Source organism: Prionailurus viverrinus, chromosome D1 (assembly GCF_022837055.1).
Source record: "Prionailurus viverrinus isolate Anna chromosome D1, UM_Priviv_1.0, whole genome shotgun sequence".
NCBI classification, from domain to species: domain Eukaryota; kingdom Metazoa; phylum Chordata; class Mammalia; order Carnivora; family Felidae; genus Prionailurus; species Prionailurus viverrinus.
Genome location: NC_062570.1, coordinates 23451933 through 23466253, shown reverse-complemented (window position 1 = coordinate 23466253; position 14321 = coordinate 23451933). Strand labels below are relative to the sequence as shown.

At 56.2% G+C, this 14321-nt stretch overlaps 1 protein-coding gene across 8 annotated transcripts in view; it reads right to left on the bottom strand.

The window, feature by feature from the left end:
• ST3GAL4 (ST3 beta-galactoside alpha-2,3-sialyltransferase 4) overlaps window positions 1-14321 on the bottom strand; it is an 86347-nt gene that overhangs the window by 29387 nt on the left and 42639 nt on the right. For 3 of the 8 annotated variants that reach the window (XM_047877248.1, XM_047877249.1, XM_047877250.1), the window contains exon 5: window positions 13342-13452. In XM_047877248.1, coding sequence (XP_047733204.1) covers window positions 13342-13452 — 111 coding nt within the window. Of the gene's footprint in view, window positions 1-3107; window positions 3284-10999; window positions 11337-13341; window positions 13453-14321 lie in introns of those variants that run through there. The other 5 variants (XM_047877255.1, XM_047877254.1, XM_047877256.1 and 2 more) reach the window with 5 other exon arrangements.

Genomic DNA, 14321 nt, shown 5'->3' with positions numbered 1-14321 from the left:
ACCTCCCCTCAGCCCCAGCAGCAGCATCTCTTCCCTGCTGGACAGAAGCCAGGGCCTCAGATTCTAGAGCAGTCACATCATCTTTCTACAGGCAGCTTTGCAGGGGGCAGGGTGGGCAGAGATAGTGAGATAGTGCCAGGAGCCGCCTGTCTGCTGGTCCCAGGCAAGGGGCCAAGACCAGAAGAAAACCTGCAGTTCTGGACACCGATGGCCCTCACACTCTGAAAAGCAAGCGACCCCACACAACCCCTTGGCAGAGTTCAGCCCCTGCTGGGCTCAAGGGGTACCCATCAGGGGCCCCAGGGGAACTGGCTGGGGTCCAGGCGTCACATACAGCTACATTCAACCACTTCCTCCATCTGTAGCACAAATAGTGTCTCTCTCTCTCTCTCTCTCTCTCTCTCTCTCTCACACACACACACACACACACACAGGGAATGTGGTAGAGGTCAGGGGTGCTTCTGAGGCCAGGGGTGGCCAGCAGCGTACCCAGGGTCCCTCAGAACACGCATATGCAGAAGTGCTGAGCATTCTGGGAAGGGGGCAACCAAGGAGAGATGGGGGAACAAGTGACTACAGCTCCAAAACCTGCCTAGCCTAGTTGTTTTGTCAAGGCAACCAAAAGTTTCAGATCAAGGTCCTAGGTCTTAAGAAGGAAGGAGGGCCCTGGGGGGTCAGGGAAACAGCAGCTGCCTGCCACAGGGGAAATGTCTAACCAGAGGGCAGCTAAGGAGTCCACAGGGAGGGAGCAAGTGCTCTCCTTTTCCTGAGGGCCCTCCCCTCACTACCTGACCACCCCCACTCTCCAGAGCCCAGGGCCCATCTCCAGGGATTCGGGAGCTCAACTGGGCTCTGGTGCCTGCCTCGATCTCAATCTGTAGACCTGACCCTCAGCTCTGGAATGTTCTGTGACACTGATCTGGAGGGTCCTATTCAGGAGGCTGAGCCTCTCCCTCTCCTGTGAGCTGGAACCATTTTGTATTATTCTAAGATACAGTGACCCCTTCACCAAGACAGAGGGTGTAAACTTTTGAGCCATTTTGAGAGGAGGAATTCATAGCTCCACTGGGACAGCCTCTCTGAGGCGAGAACCATAGAATGTGCCCAGATAGGGCCCGAGGGGGGACCCAATGCAGGACAGAGGCCAGGCCAGGGTAGGGTCACTACGGGATGACCACAGGTTAAGCTAGAACAGAGAAAGGGGATCCAACTTCTCTGCTCCTGCTGGTGAGGGTGGTAGTGGTGTGTGTGTGGGGGGGGGGGGGGCCTTCCAAGATCTGTTACAATTCCAGAAAGGATCAGATTCTTGGTTCTACCCAGAAAACTGGATCCTAAAAGGGCTGAGAGGGTGGAGGGGACAAAAAACTCGGTTTCTGAGGAGTGGGAAGTGCTTTGGGTAGAGAAGGAGGTGAGGGAGGAAAGAGAAGACAGCCCAGAAGACACGGCCGGCCTCCATGGCCGGGGTCTCTGCTCTCAGAAAAGGGGGTCCCTGTTGTCTTGAGCAGTAACCTACACCTGAGCTACAGAAGCCCTCTTAGCCCACAGTCCAAGCAGACGATTCCTACTTTCCCTTCCTACATTCTTTCAGCTATGCTTCCCTCCTAACCCCTCAACTTGGACTGGTCGGTGGAGGACTGGCCGCAACTCCTGCCTCTCCTACAACTGCTTGATGAAACCCAGGAACCACGGGACAGCCTAAGATCTCCCACTCAGCCTAACGATGCTGAGGGACAGGGCACAGAGAGGGTTTAGAGTGGAGACAGGAGCAGAGCAAGGTCAGAGGGTATGCCCAGACAAGCTTCCAGCAAAGAGAAAAAGACCCCACCAGGTAATTTCCAGGCCCCAATAGCTGGCGCCTCCCAGACAACCTCTCTGGAATTATGGGGCAGCTTTGCAGAGTAAGTGTGGCAGAAACATCACTAACAGCACTTACATACCTCTTCCTCTGTGCAGGCAGCTTTCAAAGCACTTAGCACATATCAACACATTTAAAATCGCCCTGGCAAATGCCAGGGTCAGGGCCCGGCGGAGGACGCAGCTCGGGAGAGAGCAGTATTGGTCTGTGCCTCTAGTGACACCCTAGCCCCTACCAGGCCCGTTCCCAAGGTTCTACAAAGAATAAGTCAGCCTGAACTTGGCTTCAACGCTGTGCCTCCCTCCAGTGGTAGAAAGCAAGGCTTCCCTGGGAAGCCAGTGGGGGTGCCAGCCTGTGGGTGGTCATGAGGTCAGACAAGCACAGTTGAGCACCTGAACACTGCCTACACGCCCCCTCCCCCTGTCTTCCAGCAGCAGCCCCCCAAGCCAGGCCCTCAGGACGTGTGAAGTGGCAGAAGTACATGAGGCCTTAGATGGCCCAGACGGAGCTTCCCCCCAAGACTGGAAATGGAGGGGGCAGCACAGGCGGACATGTTGGCAACCCTGGGCCGGCCAGGAGGTCCCTGCCAGCATGGGCCCCAGGGAGGCACCCGGGGCAGACAGCTGAGCCCAGGGGTCCTGTCGCACCCTGGGGCCCCACCCTCACCGCAAACCCACCCCTTCCCACTGCCCACCACCCAGCAGCTCTGAGGCACCGTGGCTTAGGCCCAAAGGCCCCCCACAAGGTGGACCTGGTATCCCGGGCACTGCCAGCCTGCAGCCAGCAACCCCCGCCTTCGGGCTCTGCTGGGCGACCTTGCGAATCCTGTCCACAGATGGACCCAGCAAAGCCTGTCACCTCTAGCAAAGCCAGCCCACCCGATCTTCTGGACTCAATGGGGGCAGTGGTGCGAGAAACCCTGGCTCAGAGGATGCTGAAGGTGGGGACGTCTCTTCAGCCCGGGCGCAGGGGTGGGGGCTAGAAAGTTTCCGGAGAAGAGAACCATCCCGTTCGCTCACTCCGAGGGAGAGAGGAACACCGGCTTCCCGCGAAAATCTGGTCCAGAGAAAGGGATCCCAGGGCTGCGGCCGCCCCACCCGGGCCGGCCCCGCGCTGCGCCCACGTGCCGGGCCGACCACCTCCCCGGCCGCCGCGGCGCGGGGCCGGGGGCCCGGCAGCCGGGCCCTCGCGGCGCTCCCGCCCTCCCTCCCCCCGCCCCGGGCCCCACGGGGACCGGCCGCCGCGTACTCACCCTCGCGGGTGGAGCGGGGCGGGGCACGACACTTTCGCGCACAGCTCCGATCCGCTAGGCGCACGGGCTGGCGGCGCGGCGCTGGCGCTGCGGCTCCGCTCCGCCGGGTCCCTGTCCCGGGCGCGGGGCCGGCCTGGGAGCGGGCAAGTCCGCCTGCGGGGAGGCGGGGGCCCGGGCCCGGGCCCGGGCGGGGGGCGGGGAAGGGGCCGGACACGCTTGCGCACACGGCCGGGGAGCCGACTCCGGGGAGCGGGCGGGCTGGAGGAGGAAGGGCGGGGAGGAGGAGGAAGAGCTGGGGCGCTGCCGCGCGCGGGCGGGGCCGACGCCCGCCGGCCGGGGACTGTGTGGGAGCAGCGGAGGCCACGGAGGGGAGGGGAGGGGAGGGGGGGAGGGGAGGGGGAGGGGGAGGGGGAGGGGGCCGGGGCGCGGAGGGGCGGAAGGGGAGGCCGGATGGGGTGAGGGTAGAGCCCGGCGGGCGCTGCCTCCGTGTGAGTGGCGCCAGGCTGGATGTGCCCAGCGCAGCCTCCGCACACCCTCCTGGGAACAATGAGACCCAACAAAGGGTTCTCGGCTCTCCCACGTGGTGAACAGCATCCTTCCCTCATTGGGGAAAGTGAGGCACGGAAGAGGGAGGACCTTGCTCCGGGAGCCTCCCCCCCTTCCCCCAGGGCACAGCGGTGAGGTGCCCTGGACCGAGACCTGGGCCTTTCTCTGCCCTAGTCTGCACCTGCAGCTCCCACACTGCTCTCTGCACCCCTCTTCTGCACACCTATTTTGGCCTTGAGAAAACCTCTCAGTTTCTGTTCCTTACTGAAGGCGTCAGGCATCCTGTCGCCATCAGGCTCCTGACCCTACTTGGTTGGGCTCAGACATCCCCAATCAAACCTGGAAACAGCAGTCCAGAAGTCACCGCCAGGACAACCCCCAGCCCCCAGCCCCGAGGCACTCCTTTTCCTGGGTGAGTGGTATTTACCGAGCCCCCAGTGTGAACAGCCTGGTGCCTGAGGCTCCAGGAGCTCCAGGGAAAGTCTAAGACCCAGGCCCTGTCTCCAAGAAGCTTACCATCCAGCCACGGAGAGAAAGCTTACAAAGGACTTCTGTTCAAGAAGAAGGCAAGAGAGGATGTGACTAAGTGTCAGGGCATGAGTCACTGAGGGTAAATGCAAAGGGGGTTCGGAGAAGTGCCAACTCCAGGTTCACTGCAGATGAAACTGAAGGGCTTATCTGTTGAGAACAGGTGCCTCGGGAAGCTCGGCTCTGCAGGAGCAAAGTGGAGAAGGCTTGGGTTAACAGAGGCGGCCTCCAAGTTCTTCCAGAAGTGACCGTTCTGTCCTAAATCACACCTTGCACAAAGGTGGTTTTTTTCCTGCGTTTCCCCATTGTCTAACATCATTACGTTTGAATGGTGCCTTTGGCTTGGTCAGGCAAGCATTCATTCAACAGCTACTTACTGCACGTCAGCTCCAGGCCTGGAGCTAACCTAGGTGGAAAGAAGCCAGTGACTAAAGTCCTTGCCCTGAGCAAGTCCAGGGGACAGGGGGCTCTCCTTTTACACATAGGAAACCTGGTCCAAAGAGAGTGAGCAACTACCAGAAGCACCTGGGTAAGTCTGGCCAAGCTGACCTGAGAATCTGCCCAGTTCTAAACTTTGCTAACTCTTTGATGAACGAGATCTAAACACAGTTTGCCGTTCTTGCTGTGAACCACGTAAACTTCGCTCTGCCAGAGACTAGAACTGAAGGGCCTGCTCTCACTCCTGGAGACCTGATTCCCAAATCTGCCTCTGTCATCACATGGCTTTAGTTTTCTTACTAAACAAACAAACAACACCCCCCCCCCAAAAAAAAAACCTTACTAAAAAAAATGGAGGGGGTGCCTGGGTGGCTCAGTCGGTCAAGTGTCTGACTTCGGCTCAGGTCATGATCTCGTGGTTGGTGAGTTCAAGTCCCGCGTCGGGCTCTGTGCTGACAGCTCAGAGCCTGGAGCCTATTTCAGATTCTGTGTCTCCCTCTCTCTCTGCCCCTCCCCTGCCTATGTGCTGTCTCTCTCTCTCCTTCTCTCTCTAAACAAAATAAACATTAAAAAAAGGAAATAACTGTGTTTAGTTAAAGGTATTAAATTAGGCAATGGATAGGAACTTGCTCTCAAGCTCTTGTGCTTTGCAAGTGTGTGTCATTCTATTATGCAGGCGGCTTCCCTTCTCTAACCTTTAAGAGTATTCGGGTCCCCTCCCCTCCCCCTCCCCCAGCTTGTCCTGGGCCTGGTTACTGGGTGCCCAGAAGCCAACTGTAATTCTGACTCCTCCCCTTCAGCCACAATGTGCTTACTCATGATCTTTCTTTCCCCTTCAGTTTCTTAATGGCACAACCAGATGCTTTGCTAGCTGCCTAGAAGCCTTATCACCAGTGGGGCAGGAGGGAAGCAATTCGGGTGCCTTTCGACCCCAGGTGAGGGGTTCTGGAGCCATCTGAGCACCTCCCAGCTCCTCGCACCCTTGCAACACACTACTCAGCAAGAGGCTATGTGATGGAGCAAGCAGGGCTTTGGCTCCTGGGGGAAGGTTCTTCCCGGAAGCTGGCTCTGCTCTGCCAAGCTCAGGTCAAGACAACCTGACGGACGGCAATCTGCGTCCCAGTCCCCCTCTGAGCCACGCTGCTTCCGTTCCTGTTTCCTCTGCCTCCCTTTAGCTCTGTGGCTCTGTCTCCACGGTGGAGGAACTGGAGGACACCTCTGCTGGGGCAACCAGCAGAGGGAAGAGGCAGAGGAGCGAGGGGCCCTGAAGGGGCAGGTGCACGTAGGGCTGGGGAGCCCTGGCCCCAGAGGCTCCTCCTTGGCAGGCCGCGGGTGTGGGTAGGAGGCACATTGCCGCTTGACAAATGTGCCTCACAGGCTTCTGGCTCCTGTCCCTCACATGTGCCACGTTAGCATCCTGCCCACCAGGAGGAGGGAACAGCAAGATGCCGTGTGAGGAAGAAATAAACCCAATCCAGCATCTCAGATGCTTTTAAAAATAGCAACTCTGGGATGGTATTTCAGCTCCTATTTTTATCAGATTTATATGACTGGACCATGAAGCTGAGCTGTTCCCAGGGTTCTCAATAGCAGGGGACATCACTGTTGTAGTCTTAGAAACCTGCCAGTAGGCCAAGGCATTCCAGGAACCTTTAGTCTGGAAGAGATCCCAAGAAGTCACTGCGTGCAGTGCTTGCCTGTTTAAGGCCACAATCAATTAACCACAGATCGTTCATGGCTTGCTTTTTGCCTTAAAGTCACTTGGTTGCTATGCCTCCGCTGAATCATCTAGGATTTTACAGCCCTTCGGATCAGTTAGTTTTTTTTAATATCTAGCCCAAATATCTCTGGTTACGTCCTCTTTGGGCCTTCTCACAGTAGGACAATAGTTAACGTTTACCGAGTGACCACTACGTCCACAAAATCCTCTTAGTGAATCCCGACAAAACCCCTCGTGGTGGGCACTATTATCATTCCTAATTTAGGAGCAGTTATGTAACTTGCCCAAGGTCATACCTGGGTGCGGGGCAGATTCTGTGATGGAACCATCAGACCCCACTGCCTCTTAGGCACTCGCACAGTCCTGAAGGAAAAACTGGCTGGCGTTCTAATTGTGCACGCGTGCCTCATGCTGGCTTAGGTCGAGGCCCCCCAGCGTGCTGAGCCATGCTCTTTCCAACTGCTGGGCCTACGATTGTGCGGGCCTTTGCTATCAAGCTTAGCCTAGAAATGTGGCGTCTCTTTGCGTAAGGTCTCACAGCCCCCTCTGCTTTTTTGAAGGCATTCGCCACTCTTGTAATTACTTTGCAAATTAATGAAGTGCAATGTAATTGAATTGAAACACTCTAAACAGATTCCGTCCATGTTTATTTTTTAAGTGGTTAAAACATGGGAACTTCCAGTTTATGTAGATTTCAGAATCCAATATAATTTTCCTAATAATAACAATACAATAAACGCAGGGTTGCCGACACGTGTGTTGCTAAATGAGGGTATTTTAAAAATGACTACCTTTCATTATCACCACCTTCCTCTTAGAAAAAAGACACTTTCACTTTATACATACATGTTTAGAATAACGATTTTGTCCTTCCTGAGAAGCAAGGGTTGGCCGGCCTACATTAGTCTGGCTAGAAATAAAATAGATATGCTAACCTGTTTTGGATATGGAAGTATTACAAGAGAAACAATTTCAAGTATTACTTTGTATGTAATTATCTCTTGATTTGTTTCTCAGGACGGGGATGGGTGTTCAACAGGGACATGCAGAGTAGACCCTCAGTGTCCAGCTTGTTATTTTTCTCAAATTCATGAAGGAATGTTGACAAATCCAGAACACTCAGCAATTTTGCTCTCGGAGGAAACTTTTAGGCAAACTGAAAGGAGCCAAGAAACAATAGCAGTCATGCCTCCAACTGCTTCCTTCCTTCTCCAGCCACATGCCAAGGGGATAGTGGGCCAAGCCCCGGGGCTGACAGCCAATTGTGGACGTGTCCAGGATTTTTCTGGGAAGGGTGACATCCACCACTGCTCCAACAGAGCAGGGACACAGGCACGTATGCCGAGGACACGCGATCAAACACAGAAGGCACGCAGGACAGATTATGCTGCCGGAGGGGGGTGGGGGGAGGTGGCATTTGCTAGTTAGTTAAGGTGGGGCCGAGAAACCCTGGTCATGCTCAGGAAGTTCTCTCAGGGGAGGCAGGATGTTGGGCACTGCAACGTGTCATCAAGGGGAAAACTGGGGCAGAGAGGGGTAGCTCTAATTCTACATCCCCCGGAAAACCAAGAGACCTGGACTGAGCTCCTTTACAGGAGGGGACAGCCCTTGCGGTGGGGGTGCAGGTGGGGGTGCGGGTGGGGGTGGCAAATTGCTGCACCTGCCTCAGGCCCACGGGCCCCAACGTGGTGTGAGCTGCCCCTGGGAACAGACTCCCTAGAAACGACAGGAAGTGGCATTCATGTGTGGTCAGAAACCGTGGGTCTTAGAGAAGAGTCCTGCCAGGCCCTCTGGGATTTCAGTGAGGTGTAACAGAGAGATGGGCCCCTTGACTCAGTCAGTTCTTCCCTGCAGCTTGAGGCCCCAGGATTCAGGTGAGACGGAGTCTCGTGTGGTTACAGGGGCAAATAGGTATATGACAAGAGACTCAGCAGGATCCATTTCATGGCTCACCACACATCTGACCAGCTGTTTCCTGGAGAGGAGCAGCAAACACTCTTGTGCGCAGTGACACCGGCCCCTGCTGGGGCCTTTGGGGGCACGAGGCCAAACTCCTGAGGTCTTCTCCCAGCTCGCAGGGCTGCCCTCTGGGCCTTCATGACTCCCACTCCAGGCACCAGGGGAGAACTGACCCCCTCCTCCCCTCGGAAAGCAGAATCGGTCCCGACAGAGGAGCACCTCCCGGCACTACAAAGGAGCACAGCCTTTAGAACCTCCCTCTAGAACAGCCTTTACCTACTGTCTCGTCCTATGCTCCCCTGCCCCACTGAGTCATGCTCCCCGAGGGTACAGACCCGCAAGACCTTGTTCCTGTCAGCGCCTTGCAGTGCTGGCCCATGCAGGATGTTTGGTACAAACTTGATGGGTGAGTAAACCCGAGAGGGAGGAGGAGGGATGGGACAGATCAGGCGAGAGAGCCAAGGCTGGGAATGCCTTCACAGGGCTTAGTCCCAGGGAGCTAGAGATCTTGTCCCCTGGGAGGCTCCTGAGTGCTCTCCTTTTTGGTTCAGGACTGGCCACCTGCTGGTCTTCTCTAAGCACGCACCCTGTGTGCCCCACCGGCAGCAACTGATCTGCCCAGGAGAAGAGGACACTCCCAGGATTGGGTCCCTCCACTCTGTCTGCGAGGAGGGGCCTCTGGGTTCGTGTCCCCTCCACTCCTCTGCTCGCCTCGTTTGTCTTTGCAACAGTTTTTGTTTTTTTTTTAAGTTTATTTATTTTGAGAGAGCAAGGGAGAGTGAGGGAGAGCACAAGCAGGGAAGAGGCAGAGAGAGAGGATCCCAAGCAGGCTCTGTGCTGTCAGTGCCGAGCCCGACGTGGGGCTCGAACTCCTGAATCCTGAGATCATGATCCACGCTGAAATCAAGTATCTGATGCTGAACCGACTGAGCCACCCAGGCGCCCCCTACGACAGCTCTGACGCATGGGAGAAAGACCAGCTGCCTTCATTTCCACCTGCAGAAGGTGCGGGCCACACCTCTCTCCCTGTAACCAGCCCCCTCCGGCCTCACCACCCTCATCACCTTGCTCCAGTTCGGTGGCCCTGCCGAGCACTGTCGGGATTCTGAAAGCATCCCCCGCGTGTCTTCCTAGGGGAAGCTTGTACTCGAGCCTGTCTCACATACCTGTTTTCAAGATAACTACCCGGGCGTTGCCTTTTTACTCCTACGTTCCTTGGCTGTCTGCCCCAGTAGCCTGGAGGGTAGGTAGGAGCTTTGTTTTCCCAGCACTTAAAATACCGTCTGGCTCAAGAGTTGATCGGTAAGTCAAAGTTTAGCATAAAGCAACATTAGCACACGGTACGTTTACACGGCAGGACACTTCATGGACCCTCATCCCCGCTCTCCTTCACAAAGCAACAGGCTCAGGACTCGTTAGGGCTGGTGTAACGTTAGGGGGTGAAGGTCGGCTCCCGGAGGAGAGACTTCTGTCTGTTCACCACTTACCAGTCTCTGGGGCAGTGCCTGGCCAGCAGCATGTGTTCAATAAACATCTGATTCTGTTTCTCAGTCCAGGGATTGCAGAATAGGAGCCGCCCCTCTCTGCCTTATGCTTCCCTCTTACCACCTGGCGGAACCCGACATCCCGTTTCCCCCGAGAAAGCCCCCTGAGGAGGTGCAACCTGGTGTCCTTCAGCCCCAGCTTGACTAACCAGCAATGCCAGCCCCTCTGTAGCGGCGTGACAGAGCTGTCCTCTGTGCCGATACAAGCGCCTTCTGTCTTCAACCGCGTGCCCTCGCATGCGTGCCTGTGTCCCTGTGCTGCTGGAGCCATGGTAGATGTCACCCTTCCCAGATAAGCACCCGAAGGCTCCCTATAGGCCACCAGCCCCAGACACCTTGAAGTCCCTTCCTGGCCTCCAGATTCTATGGACAGGGGACCTGTGACGCTCCAGTCCCACCTCGAACCGGAGCCCCTCAGAGCTTTGTCCTCCACTGCAAACGCCTCGTTTTGCCCTTGTTGATACAGTTTTGCATGTGATCTCCTGGCTGCTCTATGTGAGTCTGTTTTGTCTTCCTGCCTAGATAATAAACTCAAGGCCAGGGACTCGCCGACCGAGTAACAGAGGCAAAGGCAGGCTTTTTGGGCTTTTGCCTCATCTGATTCTTATTAAAGCCCTCCCACTTCCAGGCGGTCATCCTTCATCCTTGTCAACAAGAAGTTTATCAGCAGGGTTGACTCACACACGGAAGGTGCAATCTCAATTCTGGGCAGGGAAAGAGGAAGCGCTGTCAAAAAAACCTCTATAGATTATTTCCAGAGTTTTTGTACTTGGTTTTTTTGGGGAACTCCCAGACACGTGGGCCCAGAAAACCATTAGGAAGATGTCGAAAATGGAAGGAGGGACAGGGGCGTGATGGCGGAGTAAGGCTTGCAGACGGGGAGAGGTGCTGTCGGATTCGGGACTCGGCAATCACCAGGGATGGCGCTCCCAGGGATTTGCAGAAAGCCCTCGGCACGCTCCCAGGTCAGCTAAAGCCACCGCCCCCCGACTTGGCTGCTCTTTTCTCAGGATCTGCCCACCCCGCTCTCTCGCACCACCTGCCTCCCCAGGCCCTGGTGTCAGTCCACACCGAACGAGACCAATACTTTATTCACATACTAGAAATAAGCCGGTACAAAATACAATTTTGAAAAATCCACTTGGTGCGAAAACTCCCCCCACCCCCCACCCCCCCCCAGCCCGCACATCTGTGTTCCTGTCCCAGGGGACGGCCCCTGGGCCACACTCAGCTCCTCTGGGCCTCCTGCAAGAGCTGGAGCAGGGGGTCATCGGCCCGGAGGGCAAAGGTGAGGGTGCGCCGCTGGTAGTGCTCCGGGTCACACTCCAGGTTCTCGATCACCTCTGCTAACAGGTGAGCCCGCTCCACCGCCGAGCCAGGGGCCTCGAAGCCCAGGGCGGTGAAGTGCACGTGCAGGTGGTAGTAGGAAGGCAGGTAGTGCAGGTACACTCGGAGGCGGTCCCCCTTCACCCCGTAGCGCTGCAGGATGGCTTCCTGAGAAAGGGCAGCGGCGGGACGGGTTACCGTGCTGCCCACGGGCCAGCGCCAGAACCCTCCTCTAGGCCCAATCCCCGACTAGCCTCCGGACGTCTGATAAAACCCTGCAAACAGCTCCCTGCCCACGGTTTGCTGCGGGTCTCTGTGTTCCATTCCAGGGAGTCAACAAAAGCAGGTGACAGCCGCAAGGGGGAGGCTCCTTCTCCCAAATGAAGGGAACGGTGGCCTCCATTGGGGTTCCACACGCCAACCTGCACACAACACTCAGGCTCCTCAGACAGTCGCTACTGGGAATCTAGGAAGTCCCAGTGCCAAGAGACAGGCCCCAGATGCCCAAGACTATGGGGACCATCCTCCCCCCAGGTGACCGATGCGTGCTTAAGTCACCAGGTAAGTGGGAGGGAGGCTTGTACCCCCTCTTAGCATGGACGAGTGCATAGCCGGGAACAAGGGTGACAGGGACGGGGCTGAGCCGAGGCCTGGTGGAAGAGAGAGGGTGGGGGAGGGTGCATGGGAAGGGCTGCCCCTAGAAGATCCGGGGAAGGTCTCGCTGGACTCCTGGAGGAAGCGGGGAACACGGACCTTGGCCCTGGCTCCCTCTGACCACCCTCCACCTTGCTCAGGGGTTAGGGTTTTTTCTACCGAACTCCCTTTCAGGAGCCTCCTAGGCTTGGCATTGACAGGAGACTCTGATTTCCATTCTGGGTGAATCCCTGAGGAGGTCAGAGGTGAAGAGAAAAAGACTAGGGCCTCAGTGGGCTCAGAATACACGCCACAATTACATCCTGGACTTGGAACTCCGCCTGGGGATCTCTGCAGCAGTGTGAGGTCAAGGCCGGGGCACCCAAAGGCCTTCCGGGGATACGTATGGCTGGCCTGTCTGGGCGAGGCTGCCTGAGCTGCAGGGCAAGTCCAAGTGTAGGCCCCGCACCTCCCGGAGAGAAAGACACCACTCTCTGACATCCGCAGGCATTTCAGCAGAGAAGCAAATGACTCCAAAAAGAGACAGGTGGCCAGAGAGACAGTGATGTGGGCAGGCGGGAGGAAGAAGGCCGGGCAGCTGGGGTCTAGAGGTTAGCAGAGAGCGGACCCACGAGAGCCCCTCCCCCCAGGCCTGCGGCAAAGCCTCTGAGCAGCAAGGTGGCGAGCTTCTCTCCTGGCCAGGCACCCTGGTGACTGCTGGGCCCTGGCACGGGGGCTGCATCTTTGATTGTTTCTGAAACATCTCTGAATGTTTCTGAGAACGACATCACAGAATGGGATTTAGCAGCATTGCATCCAGATACTGAGGCCCAGAGAGGTGAGGTGAAGAGTCCTGCCCAGAGTCTCTCTGGTGGTTAGGATCAAAATGTCAGAATCAAGACCACAACTCAGGATTCTAGACTCACTTCTCCCACCTACCTTTGCCTCTTTACTTTCTATTTATTTATTTTTTTGAAAGGGGGAGGGTACAAGTCAGTGATGGGCAGAGAGAGAGAGAGAGAGAGAATGGGGCTTGAGCTCACCCAATGTGGGACTCGAACTCATGAACCATGAGATCATGACCTGAGCTGAAGTCAGATGCTTAACTGACTGAGTCACCCAGGCGCCCCAGGGCTCCTCTTTACTTTCATGTGATTCAACAAATATCCCAGTATAAAGCACCCCAGAATGCCAGGTGCTACAAAATTCAGTCTCTGGCCATAGGGGACCCATCTCCCCAAGAAACATGTCTGGTGCAATGTGGCTGTCATGAGCAGACACAGGTGATCCTGGGATGGGAGGGGAACCTTGGCGGAGGAAAGGTGGCTGAAAGTAGAGCTGAAGGGTAGGGCAGGACCAGGAGACAAGGGCCTTGTGAGTCCATCTAAAGGACCTTCGTGAGGTCCTGGGACTGGCATCCAGAGACAGGCCCCTTTCACAGATGGACTTCTGGAAAGGGTGAGGAAAGCGGCCACGAACACACTGGAATTGGAATATGATTCCTCTGGGCTTCAGTACGGATGTGGCCAAGGCAACTCACCTGCCCCTCCCGGAGGATGTTCCTGAGCAGCGGCAGGTGCTCTGGAGTAAGGTCCCGCAGTGATCTGATGCCCCGGCGATGGCAGATGGCAATCAGGTACAGGTCATCTAGCTGCGCAGAGATCGGCACGGGTAAACCAGGCTCAGCAGGGGACAGAGCCAGGGGAGGCTGCCAGTCCTGGAATTCTGCAGGGAAGCCAGGAAGTACCCACCCCCAGGCCTGCTGTAGCACCAGCCACAGGCGATCCCGGGGAGCCCACGGGAGGACCAATCCCTGGGCAGTGGGGGCCTCCACACGCCTGGGATGAGTGGGACAGTCTAAGGATAGAACTTCTGTTTATTCTTCCTGCTAAAGAGTACCATATAGGAATATTTATATACTCACAGAGCTGACGAGGGGGTGGGAGGAGAAGGTTCAAAGAAGTGCCAAGGACAACTTTCCCTCCAAGACTTTAAAATCTAATAGCATATAGGTGAGTAACTACTACAAGACACAAAGTGATAAAAGTACAGGAGGAAGAAGGAAAGACTATCTAGCTAGGGTGATCCAGACATGCTTCCTGGAAGAGGAGGTAGGGGACCCAGGTCCTAAAGAAGGGGTAGCATTTAGAGGAAGAGCATTCAGGTTAGAAGGAACAGTGACAGCAAAGGCTCAGAGACAAGAAAGTATACAGCATGTGAGGGGCAGAGTAAGTAATTCGATTTGTCTGGAGTCCAGTGTAGGGGAAGGATGTAGAAGGATTGGAAAGGTGGAAGGGGGCCCCGGAGCCAGCTCAGCAATGAGCACCACCAGAGCGCTTAACCTTTTCCTCTCTTCCCCTAACGCACAGGGCTCACAGGCCAACGCTTCCGGCTGTCCTTCCTGAAAACAGCGCCTGGCCGAAAACCTGGAGGTCACAACAGTGTAAAGAACCAAAGTCAACAAGATCTTGTGCCAGAGAGCAAATAAACTCTTCTGCCCAGAAAACCTTCCCGCCCTCC